Source organism: Varroa destructor, unplaced genomic scaffold, assembly GCF_002443255.2.
Source record: "Varroa destructor unplaced genomic scaffold, Vdes_3.0 BEIS01000002.1, whole genome shotgun sequence".
NCBI lineage: Eukaryota > Metazoa > Arthropoda > Arachnida > Mesostigmata > Varroidae > Varroa > Varroa destructor.
Genome location: NW_019211455.1, coordinates 20,943,737 through 20,971,027, shown reverse-complemented (window position 1 = coordinate 20,971,027; position 27,291 = coordinate 20,943,737). Strand labels below are relative to the sequence as shown.

Genomic DNA, 27,291 nt, shown 5'->3' with positions numbered 1-27,291 from the left:
TAGAGTCTATGACCGAAGTCCAATACTTGAAAACACGAAATTTATGTGTACAGAAGCAATAGAAACAGATTGACATTGACCACTATCGAGCTGAATTGAAATATGCTATCCTCGTGCCTATAACAAAAGCTATTGTTCATCTCCATCAAGCGGCCGATCAGACATGTCGTTGAACGACCTCGTTGTATAAGCGCTTGAAGTTATTGAAGTGCAAATCGCTTTATCAAGCTTCCATGTTCCCCTCGTTTCGGTGTCGTTCCAGCTGGTGTTGTTGGATTTTCATCGTTGCAATAGTCGTGATGCCTAGCGTTTCAAACACGAAACCGCCAATTGGAGAAGTAATCGCTGATAATGATGATTCTGCTTGCGTTCCGCGGGCTGCATTTGGGACGCGCGCACTGAATAAATAGTTGACCACGGACGCTGAAGTGGTGTGTTAATGTTGCGCTACTACTGGCCGCCGATCCTGAAAGAGCAAGCGCATCGCTTCCCAACTGGGCGCAGTGGGAGCAATCTCAACAAAGCATTATAAAGTTTCCTTTAGTAAAAGTTTGTTGAAATCGAATTAAAATTTCACTGAATAAATCACTATTTACGTTGCACCCATACCAATCCCATGAATTAACTGGCTTATCATTATTAATTAAGACGTTTCGGGCTTACATGCACTCGGCGTCACCAGCACTACGGACGCGATTATACTTACTATTTTAACTTCATAGCAACTTAATGTAAGCTCGAGCGCGCAAATTTGGAAGTGTTACAATAGATTTTTCTTGTTACAAATCGGGACAGACGTTTTTGTCTACTTACAAACCTTATCTTGTTCAGATACTTCGACTCTCAAATCATGCCTATTGAATTCAGCCAAATATAGTGTTTTCACCCATTTTATTTTTCATTTTTATGTCACCAAATAATTCCTCTGTTCTGCAAGAACCTATCGACAGTCTACTGCTATGAAAACCTACGCGTGTTTTGTTCTTTTAACAAAGATTATGCCTGCAGTACCTATTTAGAACTTACTATAGATTACGTATGGTTCATTGAGAGACATGTTGCCAAGGACTTGAAGTATTGGTGTTGCCGAATGGGGAAATAGACGTATCTGAAATAATGGAGCAGCCGGAAGTTCGGTGTTGTGCTGCAGTCAGATCTATTCAAGTGCAATGCGTTGTTTCGCTGTTTCTATATATGCTGCTAGTGCTCAGGTAATGGTCTTAACAACTCCGAAGAAAGGCATTTCTAAGATGAGCTCACTGGTTCGAGACTAGAAACACTTGCAACTGCTTCGCAAGACAAGAGTTGCTTTAATTTGGGATCATACTTGTGTCACCTATGGCTGGCAATAAATTGTGATGTCGGGAGCGCTTTATTTGTTGAACAGAGGATAGATTTTCCAGATCGGAACTAGAAGCTGCAGGACTAATTGCCGCGGTATAGCGGGACGCACTGCTTGAGTTTCACGCAGTTTTAAATTCTCCATTTGACCTTCCTAATAAGGGAAGCCAGATGCCAGGGCCAGCATCTGTCGTCCTTTCAGCTCCTGTGCTCGGAGCGACATTGACCGAGGACCCAAAACGGGGACCGAATGCCTGGCCGGTGATGACCGTCTCTTCAAATGCTCCACTACCCGTAATTGACAACGGAGAGCGCTTGCCTGAAGAGCTGTCACATGAATCGGTTCCATTCCAATTATTAAGTACCTTGAAACCCGTAAAAGTTAAAGCGGCTGGCTGATTCCAGACCGGTGACCTCACTGACTGGTCTAATATTGAAAGGTAAATGTTCGCACATTTGGCCAGCTATGCACAATCAGATAACGTTATGATGATGCGTTAGGCCAATACGCGCCTTTCTAGACTGAGTATGCCTAATTTCGGGTACGAACAATCGTTTTTGCAGACAGATTGCAAAATTTAACGTATTTTTAACGTACTTACGAGTCAATTTCGCCATCAGTCAAGACATGAATTGAAATGCTAAACATTCCAAATATGGAAATCTACTGTAACTTTTTCTAGCCGATGAATTACAGAACTTCTATAAATGGAATTAAGTTCGGGAAAAAAATAACCAGTGAAAGCTCTATAGATAAGCGACTTGAATGAATTCATTTATTTCAAAAATAAAATCTGTAAATTCTTCTTCAGCTTCAATTCTAAATATATGTTGCGATAATGTAATGATGATAATGTCAGCGCTTAAAGGACAACATTGTCACGGATCGTGTGCTTGTTTCATTACCATTACCCAATGCAATTAACCTCTATAATAGCGGAAGCTATCCAAGAATAACAATGAGAATTGATAACATTTACATCGATATGAAGCCAGGTGATGCTTCGGTAGGCGTGGACGGCCTGTTTGGCCATAGAGTTCAGAGAAAATGCCAAATGTCTGCCGCGCCTCGCTTTTTCCCCGTCTTCCAAACACAGCCTCGCTGACGTTCTATTAGATCACTCGAAAACGAAGGAAAATCATTAAACCGATGCCTCCATGAAAATGAGCTGCGATTTTTTTAGCATTTACAGAACCGATGTTCATTCACTCTGAGCGTCGGGCGCTATCTTCAGCGAAACTGTACCTAAAGCAACTAACGTTAACTTAAATCTGAATAAAGGCACAGATTCAAAGAAATTCATAAGAAATTAAGAAGGATTCAGATATGAACGAATTTTTGTTAACTCTATCAATAAATTTGTCATTTTACCAGCAAATATATGCTACCACGTTTGCAGTTTTTCTAGGGTCACTAATTGTATTTTCTCACATAATTTCCGCTCTACGGTAGTGCTAGAAGGGGCGTACGGTTGACAAGCAAACAGCAAACATTACCTTCATATCTCTGAATAAAAGAGACATTGAACAACGCATGAATAAATATGTTGAACGTGAAAACGGTCTTATTGGTTTTATCAGGCAACCTGAAGCCTGTAGATGTCGAAGCGTTTCAAGAAATTGGCACCGGCCACGTCAAGGAATTACCTGAACCTACTTACAGGTTGGAAGACGGCAGTACGAAAAGCCAGTAACATTATCACCAAATTCTGACACTATATATCTGAGACTACGTATTTCTTTCGACCCAAATGGGCAGATACTCACTCCAACAGTCGTTAACACATATTCGATTTTATACAAGATTTTTCGGATACACGTACGTGTGCCCTGAACACAGTTATGTCCATAACCAAAAACGTTTAGTTTTAGTTATGAAAAAAAATATAGGATCGTTTGATTAAAAAAAACTGATAGAAATCTTTTTTCTATCACCGTAAAGGTCTAGATTTTTTTTTGAATATCGAAATCAATTATTTTGGGTCATCGATATGACTTTGCCGAGTGCTTAATGTCACAACAAAAAAAGATTCTGGTGTACAATAGATAAAACGTCAAATTTTAATTTTCAAAAATAATGCTAGAACCTCCCAGCTGTAGGAAGAGGCTTCTGTCGAATTTGTGAAGCCTTAAATTACGATCGGATATACTTAGACAACACTGACTGTTCGTGGACAACAATACCACCAAGATAAAAGTTTCTGCAAAAAAAACGCTTCATATGCCATATTTTTTTATTCGATATAAAGGTTTAAGGTAGTTTTTACGGCTACTATGGCCCATATATGTTGGATTGCTAACTTCATTGCTTTGATTACTGCTCTGCCGATACGGTGTGCAATAACGTTCAGAAAAATCTCAGAGTAGAGTTTTAGCCAACCAGAAGCAAATATATACATACATATATGTTACTAGCTCAAAAAACATACAGGGACAACTTTTATTGACGCAAGTAAGGGAAAAAACGACGGTTGAAAAATCGATTCTCCGATGAGGGCTTTCGAAGGTCCGAGTTTACCTGAGTATTAAATAAAAAAACAAGTGGTCGACATAACTGTTTTACACGGAGTGTAATGGATTTGCTTGCCTGGAAACGTTATTTACTATATATTGAAATACGGAGATCGGTAGGAAACGGGTGACTACAGGATAATATATATGATAGAAAAACCAGGACGCACCTCACGGTTCGCTTCGTACTCATTTTTCATATTGCAGGTTTCTCAGAAGTTGAGGGTAAAATTGCAATGTTTTGACTCGTAATATGACAAAATTGCCATTCCCATTGTCAATAGATTGCAGGCATTAACAAACTATTGCTGAAGTTTAAATTGATAAAAATAGCTGAACTACTACTGCAAAAATCACTACGAAAAGGCCACTATAAATAACATGGCGTAAAAATAACATGACCGTAACTTGTCTGTACGCATATGAAATAGAGCTGAAGACAAAAACGGCATCTTAACAAATGACCATATTTTAACATCAATGAGTTATTGTATTTTCGGGCTTTTAGTAAAAACCTACGAAGATTGAAGTATTATTTGGTTAGAACTTCGAACGAACAAATGTATCCAAAACGAAAATCAATATTTTCTACATTTTAAAGTTGAATTAGATATTAAACGCATTATGCCACCTGTTATCGTCACGGAAAGGCACCTCTTTTCAGCTCACTGAGCATTTTACGTTAGGTTAGGCCTGTCCTAAATAGACATTTTGTAAAAGTTCTACATCAAGTTACTTTTGTCTAGTAACAAATTTTGCTACGTGAGATTGTGACATGGGTTACTGGATATTTAATATTTCTCCTAAGACATAGGAGAGTTTACTTACGTAGGAGAAATACGTCGTGTGGCTTGTGGAAGGAAATGTAAAACGATAAATGTGCATCTATGCTGAAGATACTTTGAAGTTTGGACTCGGCAAATGCGTGTGTGCTTTGGTTCTTTATTTCGTCGCCGATATGCTGTTTCTCTGTGGCAATCTCGAACGCGATACGTAAGCCGTTATATTCGGGATGTAATCTCACCGCATGCTCTACGGCGAGCAAGTTACTATAGCATCACATGCGGTTTATATGGTGGGCAGATCGGAACAAAATAAAAAACAGTTAAGCGCTACCCCGAAGCAGCTCTCAAGCTACAATTAATCACTTATGTAATGAACAGCTGAAGCGAAACACCGCAGACCTACGGAAAACATATACGTATTACATAAAGATCCGAGAGTAGTCATTTCCAACCGACTCTCTTATAAATTGGTACATCCGCTGTCTCTAAACTGAGAGTTTCTCTTATAAGCTGTTCTATTACTGTATATAAATCATACAATTTTTTCTTTGCATGTACGAGGAGTAATTTCCCATCATTTACCGCGAACACAGCTTCAATTTAAGATCTAAGCCAGTCTCAAACTCATTTAAGTAACGCGCCTCCTTGACAGTACGAGTAAGCGGATCGTCGTAATCACTTTTAGACTCTCACTCAGTATCTCTCCATATGTACTACTTAAATCTGGACTCTTCGGTGGCCATGTGTGCTTAACCCTCAGTAACCTCATATTCTCGGGCACTCAGTTATACGCTAACCAGCTACTATAAACTGGTGCACCATGTAGGCAGAAGACGTATAGCTTCCCTTTAACTAGCCACCGCTACACAAGAACTTGTGGAATATGCGTTTAGCTTTCTGGAACAAATACGACCGTATGACGCCGCCGTCACTGAACACCACACTCAAAACATGCAATGGGCCGGAAATTTGCTTTTGTCTGGACTAGACATGTCCTGTGGATCACAAGTAACCCAGCGACCGTTGCGTCAACGACAAAGATTTTCTGCTCAGAGAACAATTGTCGATAACTTACTGCTCTATTCTCATGAGAGTCGAGGAGCAACCAAACAAGTATCTTGATTTTATTGGCTTCAGAGGGTACATGGTTAATTTTATGACATACGACGCGTACTTGAGATTTTCGTGAAAATCTGTAACATACACTTTACGACGGCATCGAATAACTTCTACCTATTTACGATGCAGTAAATGACTGATTTGAGCTAACCCAAGCAATTTATTACTTCGTTAAATTTCGCCCATCGCAAAGATATTGTTTTGTTCAAATTTAGACCGTTTTTTTCTTTAATAACGGGAATTGGGGATGAACTCACACTCGCTGCGACAGTCAGTCCTTTAACGCTTAACCCAGTGCCCAGTGCAGTTTGGATACCTTACGCAGTAAAAGCTCATACAATACATACAACGCAAAATTTTCGATGCACTTAGAACGAACGAACAGATCCAAAACACTCCCATACGATCTTGGCTACAGAAAATAATTAGTCAGGTCGTAAAGAAGTTACTCACATACAAAGATTGCATAGAGTTTCGGGATTCCTGCAGTTGGAATTATCAATACAAACGATGCTCAATCTTGACAGCAGTACAGCGTACTCTATTTGGGAACAGGAAAATTATACCCTAACGATATGTTGTCCTGTAATGATCATTATAATATCTGGACCAATATAGAAAATATTGTCTGAACGTCAGGGACGTCAATATCGCCTCGCATTAAAATGTCTTCAGTCTGTCTGTTCATTCAAATGGCACGCATTTTCGAAGCAGATCGTGCGGAACTCAACCCACTCTAAGAGGGTGAACAAATTAAGGATCACCGGTGAAGTTGCTAAGGTCAACTTTCGACGAAATATGGCCTGTTATTGACTGCTCCACAAAGTTTCACTCCGGCTTGCAATAGGCTTTTGGTACTGATTGCTCAGCAAATCGTTTGAAGATAATGTTGCGCACGTTGGTTTGCATTTGTAAAGTTTACAAAGCATATAAATAGGATATTATTAGGGAAGGACGGAGCGTCCTGTAGATATTATGGATTGTCCGAGAAACATTGATTGACGTCAATGAAATCGCAACGTCGGCTCGCGCATGAAGTACTGAGTACATTCACTTACTGGATGACACCTCAAAATATTTACTAGTTTAAATGGCGCGCGCGTATAATTTCATTTGGAACTTTGCGATTTGCTCATATGGTTGGAATGGTAGAATTATGTCACAGAAACCTATCACATATTTTGGCTACCAGCACACCGATTTGCCCAACCTTTTTTCGGGAAGCCTCTAGATTTACCTGATGAAAGTATCCTAAATTCTCTCAACAGCTTAGGTGATGTGAAATAATATGTCTACACTAGAAAACGGGATGTGGATGATGCCACTTTAAGTTTTTAAAGTTAAGCAAATCCTTCCTGAGTGCATGAGATGCAACATTATGTTGAACCTTTCCATCACTGTATAATGATACTATTTACTTTCGTTGAATTAAGCATACTACTAGAATTCTGCGTTAATAGGTATTAGGTGCGTCTAATAAGGCGGTGAGCCCGGGGCTGAACACGACCCATTAATCCATGGGCTCCTACCACTTCTCCTCTTACTCTGTGGCACTATTCAATATTAATCAACATTAGTTTCGACGGAGCCCAGCCATCAGGGTGGGTGCATTAAATCCGCCTCTTAACAAAAATTCAACATACCTACCTATGGTACGTTTTATGAAGCTTTGCTATATGCAGTCTAAATTGTTGTTTCTGTTTCACACTAGCAGTCAATGCAGTACTATTCTTCCACGGATAAGAGGTCCTTGGTCCTTTCTCGGAACATTGTGGATTTACTTTAGATTGTAGGGATGAGAATTGACCGGAAGATAGATAAGCCTATTGCATCTGATACGTCGTCCTAGTGGAATTTTATTTGGCTTTTTGTACAGCTGGAACATTCAGCAAGGGGATGACATCGTTTACAGATTTCGGCGGCTCGACTTTCCTCGTTTCTTGTTTTTTTTTCGCCAGCTGCAGTCTGATACAGTGAGTGCGATAAGACTACATGCTGGAGACAATGAGTACCCCAGAAAATGGCCGACCGTCCGAATACCGCCAGGGCGACAAACTAATAATTATTCACGTCAATTTCGGCGAAATGTTGGGATATCTTAGAATATGAAACTTATACATAGTTCAAAGCATATCCAAGCAACGTGATGGGACAAATGTTGCATAATATGAAAAGGAGTCGAGCAGTTGCGCAAAAATGGTCGGATTAAGTACGTATAGCCTATTCGAATGGAAAACCTGCCAAATTCTGTTCAGGGTGTCAGTGTGGCTGAGAAAAGCACTTAGTATAAAGCACTGCACGTTGTTCACCGGCCGATCGATCAACGAGCTTCGAGCTTACTTACGCAAGAAGCTTGTTAGGTAAAATTTGAAATAGGGGAGACTCGATGTGCTTTGTAGGATGAATAGACCGTACGTGGTGGGATTTAATCACAACTCTAACGTACACATGTACGGCAATGAAATCGCTTTGAGTTTTAAAATAGCGCATGTTGATGCCGGCTTCATTTCCCATCTCTATTTATCAACAATCACGCAACTGAAAATGTCACCTCTATCAAAACACCACGAGCTAGCCTGAACAGCACTTTTTCTGCTGCTCCTGCTGTCGTCTGCGTTCAAAATCCCACAAGTCTTCCTACGATTGACAGTAGATCTGCCGAGTAGCTCAGTCATCTTATCGATCGCTCAGTATGCAAGATGCTCTTCATACGTTTCATTCTGTAAATTACTCAACGAATTTGTTGGCAGTTGCACAAACGAGTAAGCTGAAGGGTTACAAGTTTTATAACGCCAATTTCTTCGCATGTTCAGTGGCTTTCCGGTGAGCGAACAGACCACAGGATGTTCACGACCAGCCGATTTCCCATATTCTAATCATTCTCCTTGAAAATCCTTTAAAGCTGCGACCTTCAGTTCTCTACATAGAAGTTCTAACAGCAAATCGCACAACCAAGACCTCTGGTGCTAGTACAGTCGAATTCTCACTACTCGGCTACTATACATTGTATGCACCTAGATGAAAAAAGAGTTTTTCGGAATCAATAACAACAATGAAAATGCTTAATTAAATAAATGCTGTTTATGAAAATTCAATCAGTTACTCCCGGATGTAAAAGAAGGCATCTACCGTTACTCGCGAGGCAAAGATTCCCTATGATATTTGTTAACAATCCATAATAGTAATAAGGTGATACTACTGAATGAAAGATACTGTCAGTACTTTATTTAGATAAGAAAGAAAAAACGTCTCTATCGATCTTGTGTTTCTTTAGCCTACACGCTCAGCCATCTCGGATTCTGGCATCACCATGGGACCGACCATATCTACCGTCAGTATAGTCCATACATATTATTTATTGGGGTCACGATTTAAGGCCGATTATAGCATAATCGAGCCATTTGCGTTCGCATCATCATCGATGGCCATCAGTATACCGGCAGGTATTATCAACCGCATCTGAATGTATCAATCAATAGATTTCCTTTTTCGAAGGATGCACACACCCCCTGCAGCCATGCTGGGGCAGCTAATTCACGTACTCCGAATAATGGTGAGATGTGCTGAGTAACGAGAAATGTGTTAGGGAAGAATACTGAATAATGACTGATACTGCAAAGTTTCTAATGTTTCAGTCTTCCTCTCTCGCTTGTTTCTTTCATCTCCTCACGGTACCGGTCGCTTCAGGGTAAGAATAATGCCTTAGAGTGATTCTCGCTTTTTTGTACCAGCCAACGTCGAACTCGTCAGGGAACAGGGTGTGCCGCGTTGGTCATGGAACTGATTTAACCTTCCTATTTATTACGGTGTCTTTCCGTGGTGTGTGTGTTGACGATAGCAAGGTGTTTTGGGTGGCAGCCAACGAACTTGGTGAAGATCGGGGAAGGAACATTTATAGCCTTGAGTTTGTGTCACATCTAAACCCTAAGACTGCCGCCCTGCCTGGGAAATGTGGGCGAGTCAGGACCCGATCCGACTAGCGTCGGCAACCGGCTACGGAGATCTGGTGACGACCGTCAGCCCCACTTAATCCGCATAACAAGAGCCTATTTTTTGCAACCCATACGGTACTGGTACATATATATATATATGTATGTATGTATGTGCCAGTGTATATGGGTGTGTATATATATCTATATACCCTTTTCTCAGCAGCAGCAATCGTAACGGAAGTGGCTCTAGGAAAAGGTAGTACCATAAATACCTTTGTTAGTTAGTAGCATAGGACCTATTGGTTGAGTTACTGAGTCTTCTCAGTTTTTCTTTTCGAAAGAAAAAAGGTATCTGCTAAGGCAATGAGCGCAACTTTATTTGTCTGTTTCTGTCCTGCTATATATATATGTATGTATGAAAAAGGGGAGTAGGATTTTTGCATAGGATTGACTTCGGATCATAAACACAAGCTTCCTCGATACTCAGGGCTCAGGTAGAACTTTTTAGATATTTATGGGTTTTTAAGGAATTTGTATAATTATTAAAAATGCAATCTGCTTGTTATTAGCATGCATCAACTCGGGATTGACTACCACTTCACAAACTGTTGCGCTTCCGCCATCCGTTGTCTGTTACGCATATTGGCTGAAACAATCTACACTTTCTGTTTACTATTTTGTGTTTGCCCTACACGTTTTTTTGTACTATAACTGGAATTTCAGATTGGAGCAAAGAACGGTCGAATATACGTGGACCGTACAGCTAAAAACAACGGCCAACACAATACGAAGACCTAGTAATTGTCATGTAGGACAATAGAAATGCATTGTTTGTTCCATCTATGGCCGCTCCTCTGAACGATTGCGTCCACCCCGTTTCCTTATATCAATGCGTTCATTGGAAGCTATCTCGAATGCCCTCAGGGTAGATGCATGTGCAAACTGATACGGCACAAGGTTTTTCTTCGCAATGCATCAAGCTCACCTCCCAATGCCCGTTTGTCTCTCTCAAACCGAGTACGGTCCAGTTATTGCTCAGCTAGGCATTGTCTCGATTATTTATCAACAATAATATGTCTCAATAAATTACAAACAAAATAAATAATCAAACCTTAGTAACTCTTATAATGACCTAATATTATTAGACTGTTCTGATCGAAACCTGCGTGCTCTAAAATGCTAAAAGAAAAAAAATAAGAAGAAAAAAAACCTGTACACGAAAAGCTAAAATGATAAATAATGATGATCTTTTAAATATGTTTTAACTTATTCTTTCTTATTTCCTATACGTGTACCCAACCGCTGTCGCATCCTGTCGATATCTATGTACTTACCGTTCTTGGTTCCAAATGTAATTTCTCTATTTATGGTTTCTTGAAATGAATCGGTATTAAGATATACTTGGCTAACATATGCCCTTTGTAAGGCATGGAAAGCTGCGTAATCACGCGAACATAGACCGGTAGATTAAGCGAGTTGAAGCCAAGGTGGAATATTCCTTTGCTCAATTTAGAGAATCATCGAGGCGTTTGACGTTGCTAAACTGTGTGACTTCGCTTGTCATGACAACGGTCCATGAGTCTCTTGAGGAGCTCGAAAGAACGGGTTGCATTTACTTTTTCGTTTTTGGCAAGTACTTTGTGAGAGCAACTGATGCCTATTGCAAGTACGGCTGTCAACTTAGTCCGAACATACATGACACCGCCGTTAAACTCCATTCGCCTTCGAGGCAACGCCCTACTCTCACCTGAAGTAAACTTACGGGACGCCCACTTTATTCTCGGTCTCCGCAGTTTCAGCATTTGGGTTGTAGGTCTGTAACACGTTACATCTGAAATGTTAGTATTGGCAAAAAGACTCGGAATTCTGTTTTTGCGAAGAGCCTCCTTGATTTTGGCTCGAAGGACAACAAGAGATTTTGACAATCTCTTGTTGTCCTTCCTCAACACTTCAATGTCGTATTGTGCTTTTACTTAAGATCTTCTTGCCTATAGTGAAAACATCTTCGATGAAGTTGCGCAGCGCTATGATCTTCATTAAAAGCCCGCTACATTCACCTGTAACAGTGGCAAAAAATTGGAGTATTTTCTATAAGGAAACAGCTATATTCTTTCCAAGATGCATGGCGAATTTTATACAGTCTACTGAAAGAAATGATGGAACATTTAAGGTATCCAATATTTGTTTTCTACGTGCTTGAAAACGAAAGAAATAAGTTCTTTACGCACGCAGCATCTGCGTCTGTTATTGTTATTTATAGAACCAATACAAAGGGCGTAGAGCTTGCGATTGCATTGAAGCACAATATAGACCCCTGGACAAAATTTCTGCCGTTATAGTATAAATGTCGGTAAAGAGAGTTTGGAGCTCCTCGCATAATCAGGATGACGCCGTAACAAATATATGGCAGAAAATCGACCGATACGGATTAATACGCAATATATCTTCCGACGCCGCGTCCTCCATGATTAGCGTATTTTTCAATGTTGGCCTGCCCACTTTGGTTGCACTGCGAGAGTCGCTGTCAACTCAATAATGATTCATATTGATTACATTGGAGAGCACTTATCAAATGGACAAATAAAGCAGAGCATACAACGATACAGATTTTTCATTGTCACTTGCGCTTCGTCATGAAGAAAGGGGAGGCTTACACAGTAAAAATTCAAGGGAACTTGGTGGCAGCAAGCTTCGATTACACTGGAACAGTGAGAAAACTCTGATTTCCTTCAAAGCGGAATACTGCTTTCACAGACAGTCGAGTCTAAAGTATGTCCTTCGCATCAATCGCTACCTTTGCATTTATCCAGACCACTCAGTCAGCTAACTATAGAGTTACGTTACGTTACGAGAAACGCATATTCACTTCATGTGATTTTGTAAGCTCAGAGTTTCCTGCAAAACTCTAGTAGTTTCAATGGCGTCATCAACTCATCGAGTTTTAATGTAAGGAGTCTTGCGCAACATTTTTCGCTCAATTTATCACCTTTATCGTAAAGGCAGTAACACGCTTAGATGACACCGTACCCCTATTCAATATTTGAATACAAGAAGAAGCAACAACAACTGTCAATCCATCGCACGTTTTATAAGCTTCAAATAGATCTATTAAATGACAAAAATTAGATTAGGACACAGAATTTATTCATGTGTCTGAAAGACGTTATTTAGTACTACGTACTATTGCGATGATTCGATAAACGAGAAATCGTCAGACGTTTTACTAAGCGTTCATACAACACAGACCTTTATAGCAAACAAGCTCAAGTGTGATACTTCTGATATGTGTCTTCATGCTACTCTGATACATGAAGTTCGTGGGAGAAGACGATATAAAATAAAAATTGTTCACTTACGTCTACTTCATTACTCGCCATTTATTTTTAGATCCTCAATGGATTTGTTGGTAACACACAATGCAAAAAGCAGCTATTTTTAACGGGCGGCAATCTGACAAAACAGTATAAGAAATTGTCACGTGCAGTTGCATCTTGGGCCATGGGCGTTTCTACCGTTCGCGTATACGCAGCATCATCGATTGGCTGCAAGCGGTTTAGGCGAAATTCGCGACAACGTTTTTCGTTGATCTCTAACTTCAGTTGGTGCTCAGTATAGACCTTCGCGTCACCTGTCGTTTGTTACTTTGAGGTGCTTGACCTCGGTCCCAGACGATGACGTCAGAGAATAGAACAGGGGTATAATAACCAAATACTGTCACACGTTAGCAATGGCTCGTTGGTATCCTATACGCAGTCGCAGACCATTAAAATCTTAATCAGTATAATCATTAACTGAATAGGCAGTTCAACGTTCCGTCATAACATACAGTGAGACACTGCCAGAAATACGGCCACAAATATCCATGTATGAATTGTACAGCGAAAACTAAGGAAGTTTCATCGCAGTTATCATATGTTTCGTTACTTTTTCTATTCAGGCTTAGCCTAATCGCGTTAAACTGATATTATCGCAAAGTGATATTATCGCTGTCCATCCTATTCCCGTTTCAAAGTTTATTTATTGCGTTTTACGCTTGCATTGAGGGGCAAACGTACCTACTCAGGCTGTAATATTAGCAACGTCTTATTCAGCAAGCAAACACGCACCGTTCATTTGGCTTCTTTTGTCGAATGAATAACATTACAAGTGCGCAGATGGGCTATGAAATAAGTGTCGTTTGTTCTCTTCCATTGGACCAATAACGGCACGGTAATCCGACGATGCTGGCAGAACTGCAGGCAGGCACTTGCGGCCGCCGTTATCCAATTTGAACGCTTTCGACGCTAGCGTATTCATCGAGCAGACGAAAATGTCTTGTGCGGGTCTAGCTGTGAACCTTCATTCGGTAGCGGATGTTGTCTACCTGCAATGGATTTCGCAATCCTTGCAGCCGCGGTAGTTGTAAGAGTAGCAGGAACAATAGTACAAGCTATTTAGCTCACTAATCTGCAGGCAATCGCCTTCCTGCAGGAGGCCAAGCAGAAGAATCACCTGAAGAATATTTTATAAATCAAGATACAATTTACCACATTAAAGCTGTCATTTTGTTAAGGTGACAAATATAATTTATACATTTTTTGCGTTCCTCGACGACCTAAAAACGTAGACTCCGGCTAAATGTTTACCGAGATTAAAAACATTACATTTGCATGTAAGACAAGTGCTATGAAGATTTGTTTCTAGAGATATGAATAGTATACTAGCAGGTGGCGACACTTTCGAAACCTTGTATGGGGGGGAAGATGCTGTGCGAAATACTATCACTCTTGATCTGCTGATCTTCGGTGCGTTTAGCTATGCGTCAATTTCGGTTTCTTCAATCGTATTCCTCTAAGCAGAAATTTCCTTTGAGGTATACACGACACTGTACATAGGTGATCAGTTTAACCGTCGACACAGAAACTAGAATTTCAGATGTACCATAATTAGGGTACATATGGTCCTTGCAGCATATAACTATTTGTACATAGCCCCAGTTAAAAACAAAATATAGTCTAATTAACTTAGGTGCTTATTTACAATACTTTTAAGGGACAGATCTGGAGCGTCGCTGGAGCATTAGGCCCACTAGCATAAACTTCTCCTTCTGTCACAAATACTGCAACGTCTTACCCATGTATTCTCAATGCTGTCATTTTGTCAGATGAATCGCTGTTCTAAGCGTGTTTGCTGCTTAGACCTTAAATCTATTACAATTGGTCCGTCCTTTTCACGGTAATATAGTATTCTACTGAAGTAAGGCACGCTTAGTGACTGTCTAGCACAGTGCGGACCCGATTCATTTCCAAGATAGTACTGCCGGTCATTGGCCGTAGCATATGAATTATCCAAGGTATTAGATAGTAAAATATCATTTGCAAAACGAACAATATGGAGGAACTTTAGAGGGTAATTCGTAATACGCTCATATACCGTGTTACTAGAACTTTCATACGAGCTCGCTGATTTGGGGGGCTAATCGGAAGGCTGCCCCCGAGCTTATGTCCGCATTTGACCATACGTTGTTAGTCCTCACAGATAATGACAACTGCTATCGCCTTTCCCGTATTGTGTAATTAGATAATATAATTTCGATTCTATTACAATTAAGGGGCGCTCCTTTAGGACTGATTCAAGTCCACATACATCTACCATATAACCATATGCGTGTACCTATTTTCTATACAATTTTTAGACGTAAAGCTACAAACGCCTTCGATGAAAGCGGCGATATATATATTTTTATCATTGATTAGTTTTACCATAATGAACTATTTGTTTTTTTTTTTCATTTGTTTCATTGAAGCTCACGTTTAGTTATCAACGGTTATCGCCTAACCCGTCCAATTTCGTTACCGTTCCATTATTTTGTAGCCCACAAATATGGCTGTGCCAACTCGAAGGGCATTTAACAGAAGAACCACCTCATCCTCCATCATATTTCCGCGATCATGAGACGACTCACAAGCAGACACAATAAGGGTGTTTAGCCATCTTACCCTTGACTTTTAACATCGTCATGGCAGCTATTGTACTATGAAACTGTCTACTACTGATCAGAAAACATATCGTAGCAACTATTACCAATTCACAGGACTTACAATTGCTGCAGGAAAATAACGGCGGAGATGGAGATCGCGCGGTCTTATAAGGAAAAGTGCCAGACTGCAAGCAGCTACTCGTCTGCGTATTTATTGATTTCACATCGCAACCTACTCTATTCCATGATCTACCTAAAACCCATGGGCCGTTGTGTGGTATTGTCCAAGAGAGGAAAAATCAAATCTGACATGTTGGCCCGAGCAGCACGTAGGCGGATACGGCCGCAGAAGCTGTTACTGCTCTGCACTCCTGGTGATGAAGCGGTGACCTTCGTACCGCCAATACAAAGTCTGTTAGGTACCAGCTGTGTTGCTGCTGCTCTATGAATTCACCAGTATTTATATATATTGCTGAAATATTAACAGGTGATTAGCGGCACCGCTGCTGGCATCTGCTGCTACGTTACGATATGGATCTCTATGACACGCTTGCCATGAATCTGCCCCTGTTGCCGCTGTTGTCGATGGCGCCTCGTTAAAGCTGCCGTGACTATCGGGCAGTACTGGCCGATGAACGGTCTTCGATCGCCAGGCGCAGCAGAGGACTTTTTCCGTTGTGAAAGGGGTTAGGTGATCCCGTTCCTCAAAAATGAGAGCTCATCGCAGAGAACACGGAATCGCATGGAAACGACGCAATTTCTGTGCTGGGTAGAGTGTCACAACGTTGAGTGCGTAAATGTAGAAAAGGACTAACGCGCACACTGCACATACTGCGTACAGCTTACCCTATGAATTTTGCTGATGGGTGCGCTAAGAGACAGACGATGCTCATCTGTACGAAGTCTAACTTCCTGCCGGAAACAAACCGAGGTCGATTGTTTCTACGGGCTGCTTGTAAATATTGCCACATGTGAAAACGTACAGTATCATGGCAGCGAGGGGGTAGCATGAGTATCAAGTGAGCAATTCATTTCTATTCGATTCCTTCATTAAACGCAAAAAGAGACGTGGCGTGATACAGATAAATGACGTAATGATAGCAATACAGTCTGCCTAAAGAGGAGTTGACGTAAACGCTTAGCTTACTTTGAACTGCCATTAATAAATGCTATAATCTATTTTGCCTAAAAGTTTCAAGTGAGCCTTTATTTCTCTCTCTAAAAAATTTCATCTGCATTATCATTCCGAAGGCGACGAGGGTTTCTTGTACCTGTCGCTCCCTCCTACAAAACTCTTCGTTGATTTCAAACTATTGAAAGTTGAAGAATAAAGATAATCCCCCGGGAAGAAGAAGGAAATAAACAAAGAGAACCGGGGTGTTTGTGAAAAGAGCTGTTCATAAATTTTGCTTAGTCAACTACTGGGCACTTTTAAACGCGTAACATAAATTGTCACGTAACAGACGTCTCCAGTAATACGAACTTTCAGCTGGTAACGCCGTTGTTTCACAAAAGAAACAAGTCCATCGATGCCCAATTAGGTTAATGTGAAAGCACGTTAAAAATGATTTGATTCAATCAATTTCCGCCTAATTTGTCAACAGTCGCAGAGCATTTTGGATACATATAGAGATTGATAGAATATTATTGAATCAGACGAATTGTGCGCGTCTAGTTGAAGTCACAAGCTTTAACTTGAGTAACTTGTCAGGAGTCCTCTAGATGATATGAGGACGGAGTAAAAAAACAATAATTAATTTTTCACACCTAAAACACCAGGCCTTCAGAGGTTCGCTGGGAAGGAATCGAGGCTCGACAAAGCGAGTCATATAACGTGTCAATTTAGCCGAGCAGTCCGCTTCCATTCGCCGCTTTTTATCGCACATAAAAAGTCGATGTGGCCTTTCGACAATAAACGAAATTTAATACGATTAATAAGAGAAACAGAATTTCCTATGTAGTCCATCGTATACGTTTGAATTAAAGGTACGCAAGATTTATTTACCGAACTACCTCCTTCTACAGCGACTGACAGTTACCTATCCAAAGTCCCACATGGTAACTAGCTATATAAGAGTATAGCACTACGATCGGTGTTACGAAACCAGCGTAACGTAACTCTAGGTCTACTTGAGTTCTCAACTGCGAAGCCGTAAAGAGCTCATCATTCGCTCTTGATACGTATCATAGTTTTAAAATCCTGATGGTGGCACGTCTAAACCCTAGAGGAAACCCGTTTCAATACGAAGCACCGCGGGGTTTTATTTCAGCGGGAATTTAGCTCGCGTTTTGGTAAATGACCTCCAGCAAAATCGACTGCGAAGCGATGCCAGGTGCTACTCCATGCAAGGAAGGCATCAATGAAAATTGATAAATATTCCAGCACCAGCAAGAAAATGTACCTAGGCTCTTCAAGAAGCCCTTATCTAATGTAATCTCGAAATGAGTGTTGGGAGCTGGCAAAGCTGCCATACAGCTGCTTCCTTGCCGTCACACTGCCTGTCAAACGGCACTGACAGATAGTCGGATTGTAAACCTATCCTAAAGGAAACATTACCGCAATTATACTGCAATGCTGTGCGATATATATATATATATATATATATATATATATATATATATATATATATATACCATGCAATAGTCTTCAGAGAGTTAAGTTTCGTTGAGGAATATCGAATGTGTTTGTGTGTGGATCAATAGACGATCAACAGGAAACGGTAGAAGTAACTGCTATATATCCAAGCGAGCCCTTATATAAAATTATAAGGCGTCGCTGCAAAGTAGAAATTGATTCGTCCTATCATACATATTTTTGATAATGCTTATGATCACAACTTTCCGAGTCCCATATGACTATTGCATAAGTTGCGCAGAAGTAGCTGATTTAAGCCTCTGAATCAGGAAACTTTTAAAAATCACTGCCTGTAATATAATATAACTGTAACTACGATAAGGCCAATAAATGGTCAATATTATTTTATAGGTAGCGCTTGCTCAATTAGGCGAAGCTTACAAATACACGGACCTGCTATAATTAATTTCGGGTTTATAATTTACGAAAGTTGCCTTCAGCGAACAGGGCAGAATGGCGTCATTTAGCTGACTGAATTATGGGCCCATACGTAATGGTTTGCAAATAGACGGTAGCCGCTTAGAAAGTCCACACGTTTATGATTTTGCTGCCAGAGCTCGTGCCCCGTCCGGACAGGCTGACATATGTGGTAGCACTACCCCCTGGGTGTAATCTACTTCCGCAACGAAAAAACTCTATGAAAGCAATATTAGCTTTACTGCGTAACCGAGGGCTGCCCGCCGCAGGCAATCCGTCAATTCTATACGGGGATGGGGGAATACGTGGAACATTGGTACTAGCATCATCATCATCATCGAAACTGTTTTATAATTTCAATAGAAATCTAGTTCGGGCAAAATTCATTCAACTCGGATGTAACACTTCTTTTACCTCTAGACTGACACGCCTGGCAACATGGTCCCCATTATAGCGCAGTGAATAACATGTTTACCCTGCTAAGCATAGGAATACGTCGTAATCTAGGTTCGAGTGAGAGCGTAAACATACTTCGTTTCATGTTGAAAGCCAATCCAGCGACTCAAGTACCGCACATCAAACATTAGAAAAATAATCTTAACTACTTGCTCATCGTATCCCTAGCATCCTTACCGGCGCAATATTTTCGGGCCCAGAAAAAATGTATTGAGTGCCCAACTAAAATTTATAATTACCAGTGACATAAGATAACACAATAGGGAACACTGAAAAACAATACGAATACTAGTTGATAGATCAATTCTCGGAAAGCTCTATACAGGATGAAGCGTTGCTGGGTTATAAGTTTCAAACGTTAGCATCTGACGGCCCCAAGCAACAGTCTAGCGAATCATATACTTAGGGATAGACTTGTATAGGGCCCGTGTTTTAATTTGCCTCCTCTTATATAGGAGGCAAATTAAAAAGGTGTGAAATTACTGCTCGATAATCAATGCCATTATAGTGAAAATTAAAGCTATCACAGTGAAATTATGTTCATCCTTCGGTCGATTTTCTGCATATAATATACCTAATAGGTAGTAATAAAGGTTCGGTATGTTCGAGCGGCGTATCGTAGACCGAAACACGGCTCGCCAATCGAAAAGCCTATACATACTGCAGATACTAGATCACAAGCGGTTTACTTAAGAAAAAAATAGCGACGACTCGAAAGAAGGCATCGCAGACATCCAAAAACCGCAGGTGCGATCTAACAATGGTGTTGCTTATCAACATGTTCACCCTGCGACGATTCATCACGACCAACTTCAGTATCCTACAAACAGTCGTAAAGGCGATAAGTGTCTCCGAAAAGGTGTGCTTAGATCTAAGACGCTGAGCATTTCTCAATTTTAGCTAATTCGTACGCGTTAGATTATGTGGTTGACCATTCAGAGTTTTCTGGAGTTTACCAGTCTGCTGCTGCACTGGTCCGAAGAAGACAGAGCAAACCACGAGTAGGTGGCGCTGATTTCCGTACATGTATTTGCAATATAATAATAACAATCACCATCATCATTCTCTTTTTCCATAACAAAGTTTTAAACCAAAAAAAAAGTGTCTTACCAATAGGCGAAAGATAACCTCTTTGAAAGGTTTTTTTTTTTTTTTTTTACAATACATGAAAATAACGTTCCATCGTAAAAGTGAGTTTGGCTAACTTAATAACATGTACCTCATTGGGCTTTCCAACATAACATCGATTGTGCAAAATTTTAAATGCAACACCATTCGCATACAACTTCAATATGTCGCGTACCTCTTAATAATTTTCTTCCAGGGTGTCAAATATGTTTTACGTGCTTGGCTTCGGGAGACGATAGATCATTTTCTTCTTTTCGTGGCATAATGTTTACATGCAATTTTAAGTTTCAATCAATTACATCTTGGAACTAGCTGAGTGCTCAGGAGCAAATAACATAAGCACGGTGATAGTATAATTGTACTAAGAACAGCGGGATGTTGACGGAGTGGAACCGAACATTTAATAGAAGGTCGCAGGGGCGACTACGTGGAACGCGACAGTAGAAACTCGAAATGTCCGGTGTCGCCGTTAGGCATTCCATAAGACAGATGGCTAGCTTCCAAAACGAAACGAACGGTGTATCTATGCCCCCTTCCAACCTAAGCTTCAACGTGTCACAAATGTAGTAAGCAAATAGGTTGTCCAATCTACCCAGCAATAACTGATACTGGTAAAGCAATTGTAACCGTTCCGGATTCAACATTTTGCTTCAGGCAGAGCAAGTCTACTCTGTTGCGTCGACGAGAAAAAGCGACAAAAACCGCTGTTCGGTAGTGTCTGTTACATAATCTCCTACGCATAGATCGCGCGCGAAAAATGTAGTCCATTGGCCTTCTCGTTTAGGCGGTCAAGTAAGCGGATATTGTGATAACGTTTACTATAGCCCAAATTGAGTAATAATAGCCACTACGCCCCGATGTTAATTATAATTATCGCGTAAAATATTAATTTTCATATTAAAATTAGTGTACATCATTTGGGATTTGTTCGACGAATCCAGCTCATTGAAATCAAATATTAAGCGTTTTTACTGTGTGTTCTTATAAACTACCTGTTCCCCGTGGCTCAAATTATCGTCTTACGAAGTGGCTAGTTCTCTTTCGTGTAAACTTTTATTGTGTAAAAGAAATCGAAGCCTTCGTAGCCACTTCTATAGACAAAGAAATTACAATGATTACTATACCGGACGCTAAAAACAGGAGAAATATAGCCATGAATTACATGAGCAAAATATTTAGGGTGTGGTCGACCAATGTCATTTATTTTGCTATGGCTCTGTAAAAACGAAGAGTCCAAACAAATAGCGTTTAACCCTACAGTAGTGCATCGTCGCGGCGATGGGCGGCAGCGAGAGGAGGACAATGAATCGTGATCAAAAGACCGATAAACCCGCTGATGGAGAAAACAATTCGCCAGATTTAAGCTCATAGTGGAGCGTTTCACAGCCAAGTCTACTATTTTTTGACTACTCTCGGCCTGAATAATAATAATAGGTTAGGACGTCTGAGACAGTAATAGGTGCCTACGACTGGTTGCGCCGGTAAACGCCTGCTCTTTGCTTAATGACTTCTTCCAAGCCCAATATTGGTTCGAATCTATCGCCAGCGACGGGAAGACGTGGGAGAAGTTTACAGCTCATCTAAACTTCTGTATCTAATCTGCGTCCTATGCTATATGCAGCTTTGTTTCCAAGCTAGGTATTCTAGTGCTTCTCCCCCAGTAGCCAAGCTCGTTGTATTAGCGTGGCTCGTAACGGTGGGCCCGTCTCGGATAGAAAGTTTCTCATGGTGTCCGCCATTAGGTTGAAAGGCCTTGGAATGACATATGTCAGGCATGTACGATAGATGGACCCTTGTCCGAACGATCGTTACGGATTGATATAGGAGAAGTTTCTGGATACGTACTTATCAACAGGTTCCCACGTCGAGTCGTTACGGATTGTAGAGCCCAGGCTGTCTAGAGCCGCCACCATGTCGTTCCATCTAGGAGAACAAGGAGGGTACTGAAACGTTTCCGTCTCAGCCTTGATGTTAACTCTCAGGTCAGTTCGGTGGTGGCTTGGTGTGAAGGTTACCGAAGCTCGAAGTTTAGGGGGAAGGGAAGAGGGGGACTGAACGCTTGTATTTCGACATTTGCTTTAGGCGGGCGAGTAGAGTACACAGAGCGCCAAGGTAAGCACGCCCAAGCGTCAACAGGTGTCATCGCAGAAATATTCAGTCCGTATAGATTCGCAAGCCGACTCTTCGAGAAAGAAAGACCAAGCTACAAAAGGCCAGGACACAAAGGTCCTTCGATGGGCCGTGTAGGTACAACTTCAGTCATTTAATTAGTAGTTAAGTTCACCACACCATGTTTGTAATTTAAAAGTACGATTACATACCTTAGAGATTTTATATAAATCATTAAAACGTTTAACATAATACTAACGATATTTTTTTCTGCCTGTATTTCAGCTGTTTTTGCAAGCTAAGCGCAGTGGTGGCAATCTGCCTATTTTCAGTTATTACTCTCATCATTATCGTAGTTACTTGGTTCATGTTTGTCGATGACGATCTCGACGCCTGATTTGATGATGTCCTATTCGAAATGCCCACAAGACAAATCGTTCAGGTAAAAAGATGACTGCTGCTAATAGTTAGAAACGAAAAGCTGCCCTGGCCTAGGGCGCATTTGAATTTGCTACGGGATGCCATGTCCCGATATCATGGAAATTTGTGTCAATCGCATGAAGGCATTGTTAATAACGAAATGCCAAATTTAGCTTTTGCATAAGTAACTTTAATGCCAATTGAGATGTAGCAGAGCAGAGTGGTAATTCTTTTTAAGTTCTCTGCAACTAGGTTAATTAAGAGCATTAGTTCATGGGTATCGTATTTACAGTGTCTGGATCTTACAAGTACGAAGTGTGACACCACTATATTTTACTAACAGATTGCTTATTTTAGTTTACGCAGATAAAACATATCTAATAAGAAATGGAATTCTAGCTTCGATAAACGCGTGAATTACTTTTCATTATAAAGCAATGATGAGGTCTGAGTATCTCATTATTTGACATAACGTGCTGCCAATGAATCCTTTGATAAAGCCCAGACAGCAAACATTTATAAATGCTGTTCCGGTACTTATGAAGTATGCATGCAACCTAAGAATTTTACTTTGTGCCCGCTTCCCTAAGAAGCTTTTTACTTTTGGGATATTTCGCAGCTTCACCTCAATGCTTATTTCTTTATTTACTTAGTAGCCATCAGCATGGCATGGGTCCGGGTCTAGGACTACTAGAGTCCATATCAACGTTTATCTTGTGATAAATTCTGCAGATCACGAGTCTCAGAACTTATGAGCTGCACGGGAATTATCATTCCGAAAGGCCGATTGCAGATCGAGTACGTCCTCACCTTTTGGTGGCTTGATTAACGACAGCATATTCCCATATATTGTAATAACCTCAGGCGCTGTGGAGTTCATATAAATAGAAAGAATAGTATTATTCAGTCACTGTGTGCCAGCTCAGCCTTCATTCGGCTCATGAGAACAGTCGGTGACTTCGTCGCCCAGAAGCTCTTCATACATCAGACATATGCATATATATATATATATATATATCGATGTTCTTGGTGTTATTGTGTAACACCCAGGTAGCAGGACCTTTCGGAAGAACAACAATTCATTACTTTCGTTTATCTCAAAGGTCAGTTTTTTTTTCGATTTAGTTCCTCGTATCCTTACCCTTACAGAGCTGGTGTAAAAAACGTATGAAATTTATAGCTTGGGTACGCACTATATATATATATATATATTGGTTCCCGATCAATATTGGAATCGCAACAGTGTGACAAAGTTATTAAATAGGCCCGATCGTACAATATTAAGTTGGCCTGATAGATTCTTCCAAGGCAATTATCGAGCCGAAATGAATAAAAATATTGAGAAAAACACGTCATCAGTTTAAACACTGAAGGCCTAAGCCAAATGAAGACCTCGTTAAGCTGAGAAAGATATCGACTGTTGGCTTTGTCGGAATTCGTATGAGTTTCTGATAATGGAGGCACGCAGAAACAGAACACATACAGATTTATTATACTCGTCTCGTGGAATGGAGTTAGACTCGAAGTTAGTTTTAGAAAACTAACTTCGAGTAAAACTTATTTGTTGCCTTCGGAAATCCATAGTTGCCAAAAGATTTTGTGCGAACATTGCATCATCATTCAGCGAACTAATCGAACTCATTACCAATAAGCTGATACATGTAAAAAAGCGTGCTCTACTAGCATTGTATTAGATAGAAACAACACTTGTTGAAGTGTTTTATCGTTGTCGTCACCGTAGTGATAATAACTTTCACAAAAGAAACGACGCTTAGAAGCGAGGCCACACCCCGCCGCAAAAACATAGTGACTTCTAGGCATTGTCATATATCATAGAGATAATATCCTCTTCATATTGTAGAGATGGCTTCACGTTTGGTAAGTCGGCCGAGTGCGGACGCAGTCACAAAACAAGCGCAACTTTGATCGATTACATTTATGATTATTCATTCCAGCAGTTACAGAGATAACTGCTTCTAGCTCAATATAAACCGAATAGGTGGTCACAGTGCTGATGTTGCTAACGGTCGCCGGCCTTTTTTTGAGGTCGTCAACCTTCATAGTAGCTTTAGGAGCTGACGAGGAACATTACAATTACAGACAGGCGTGGTTGATTCTAATGACCGCTTTTAGATGATTAAACACGTCAACGTAGTTCGTTGTTTGCTGCCCTCGATATATGAGCTTGCCCTGATCTATGTCGGATCGCTTTACAAAGACGAAAGATTAATGAAGCATAAGGTGGGTATATTTCATCCTGCGAATCTGAATATAGAAGTGAAAGAGCAATGCGTTGTTCGTGCCTTTTATGACTTTTAACCATGGTGCTCATCCATGGATAGTAAACATTTTGCTAATAAATATGCCGTCCGCTCTTGGTGACGGCCAACGATCTATCGACTGATCAACTTCTACTTGGAGAAATTATTGCCAGCGGGCAAATTTGCTACTTCGTGAACGGTTGAGGCAGAAGTGTGCGCGGACGATGGAACGGGCTGCTTCCTTGCACGCGGAATAGTTCTTTGTCGAGCTATGCAGCGCTTGGGCGTACGCCGAAATCTGTCGTTCCGCATTGGCCGCTGACAAAACACGTTCAATGACGACTCTATTTAACGTGAGCGTAGTTTACAGAGCGAAACCAAACAAGTAAGAAATAAATCACTTGGGTAGTTGCTACTCCACCAATTAACTAAGTTACCGTGGTATTAACCGCGTGTCCGGCCGGGCCCCCCCATGACCCCACCACAGTACTTGTGCGAAAGTACGCGCAAATTCTGCAATGAGTATGCACGTTTCTGTCGCAGTATCGGGTGTAGTACTTTAGGGGCCATTAGGAACTTGTCCAGCGAATCAATGAATAACTTGAATCCTGCTAAATGGCTCATGAGAATGTACTGTGGCCGCTTGCTTCTTTTGCGTATATGTAGTACTAAACAGGATTCCGGAAGGCGCTTTTGTACCGGATTGCTTTTTGCAAGATCAGAAAACTGCTCGCTAGCACAAGACTCTCAGCGATTATCCTTTGTTAGTGCGTGAACCATTATTGCCAGCAGGCATTATGGTGGTATCTGTACATGTATATGTATAGCTGCTATTCGATTGCCGTTCGAGATGCACGAAAATGCATATGACGGATACTTAAATACAAGCAAGCGAGCTCGTATTGTATCTATCTTTCTCAGTTTTTAGCATACACTGTTATGTATAGATGGTTCCGAAAGGCGCTCTAGAAAGCAATTCAAAGAAAATTCAGGAAAGCCCGAAACTGTTGTCTCATTCGTATCATGAGAATTAATCAAGTACGAATATTCAATTAGTCTCTATAATATACGCGCACTGAGTCGCTTGCTATTGTTTCGCACTATTTCGATGCTGGAGTTCAAAGTCTCGGACGGCGACGTCAGGCGAAAATCGAACCCCAACAATAAGTAACATGGCGTACCGTTATGTTACTTATAACTTCCTGGCTATAATTATGATAACTTCAAAGCAAGTGTTTAGGAATACAGAAAGGCCGTATGTACGTAAAGAAATACGTATGTGTGTACGATAACGAATCAAAACACTTGAGATTGTGCCCCTGATGATACTACTTACATAGACAGGTGTCATCGACACTATGTAAACTCAAGACAGGGATAGAGCACAAATTTGCGACTGTGTGAAAGTGACTGCGTTATTAAGAGCTCCGACGAAATGGAGAACGCTGTTATTCAATCATCTTAAATAGGAACAAAGGCATCGATAAACAAACAAACATTGAGTGATTGAAACATCCATAATTAATCTAGCTTCTAGTCGAAAAGTGGCTAACACCTGTGGAACAGACAGGCCACAGTGAAAAATATCTTTTCCTATATTTAAACAAGAATCGTTCTTTATAAGATAATCTCACGTACCAGCATTCGTAACATGCGTAGGATAAAGGCCCTTCTAATCATTGTTGTGTGTCCTTATCTCTGAGTTCACATAATCCTCAATTTTCACTGTTGATTAATACGATAAATGGAAACCCATTTAGGAAAGAGATTCTGCTTGATCCGCTTAATACCAGCATCAGTGCCTATTCGTATAATTCTCTGCAGGCTTTATTTCTCCTAAGCAAAATGCACCGATGCATATGTGTGATCGTGTTTACATTCAAACTAGTCTTCTGTGAGAAAGAGAGTAAACAATGTCAGCGCATACAATTTCATCTGCCTATAGATTCATGAAGAGTGTATTTTAGCCCGCCACCTTTTTTAACGTTGTTTCGATCTGATTCGAAATACTCCACGCTTCCTATCGGATCGGAACGTACAATATATCCGGTAACTGGCAACAGCAGCAGTAAGTCGGCAGCTTGCGACGTTGGGTTTTACGGTTGTACGCTCATACACATATTGTGTGGTTAACGCTTAGCATAAAGAGGAGTGCAGTAACAGTAACACACTTTTGAAACGAATCATTCTTCCAAAACGTTCCGGGTCGTCGTGCGGC

General features: G+C 40.7%; 1 protein-coding gene and 1 long non-coding RNA gene across 10 annotated transcripts in view; one reads left to right on the top strand and one right to left on the bottom strand.

Moving 5' to 3' along the window:
- Positions 1-27,251, bottom strand: LOC147757499 (uncharacterized). 7 transcript variants are annotated; one of them, XR_015321238.1, is made up of 6 exons: positions 27,049-27,186; positions 13,795-14,179; positions 11,023-11,745; positions 2,322-2,451; positions 1,027-1,108; positions 1-514 (listed from the first exon to the last, which is right to left on the bottom strand). It is a non-coding gene; the product is annotated as an uncharacterized LOC147757499 (long non-coding RNA). The 7 variants fall into 7 exon arrangements; XR_015321240.1 differs by lacking the exon at positions 1,027-1,108; XR_015321237.1 differs by lacking the exon at positions 2,322-2,451.
- The window catches only part of LOC111245109 (protein bicaudal C homolog 1-like), a 41,816-nt gene that overhangs the window by 2,053 nt on the left and 12,472 nt on the right, over positions 1-27,291 (top strand). Inside the window, exons 1-2 of one of the 3 annotated variants that reach the window (XM_022792980.2) lie at positions 22,186-22,526; positions 22,678-22,834. Coding sequence is in view for 1 of the 3 variants with exons in the window: in XM_086980279.1 (XP_086836405.1) it covers positions 22,811-22,834 (24 nt within the window). In the remaining 2 variants the exon portion in view is untranslated. Of the gene's footprint in view, positions 1-22,185; positions 22,527-22,677; positions 22,835-27,007; positions 27,142-27,291 lie in introns of those variants that run through there. The other 2 variants (XM_086980279.1, XM_086980285.1) reach the window with 2 other exon arrangements.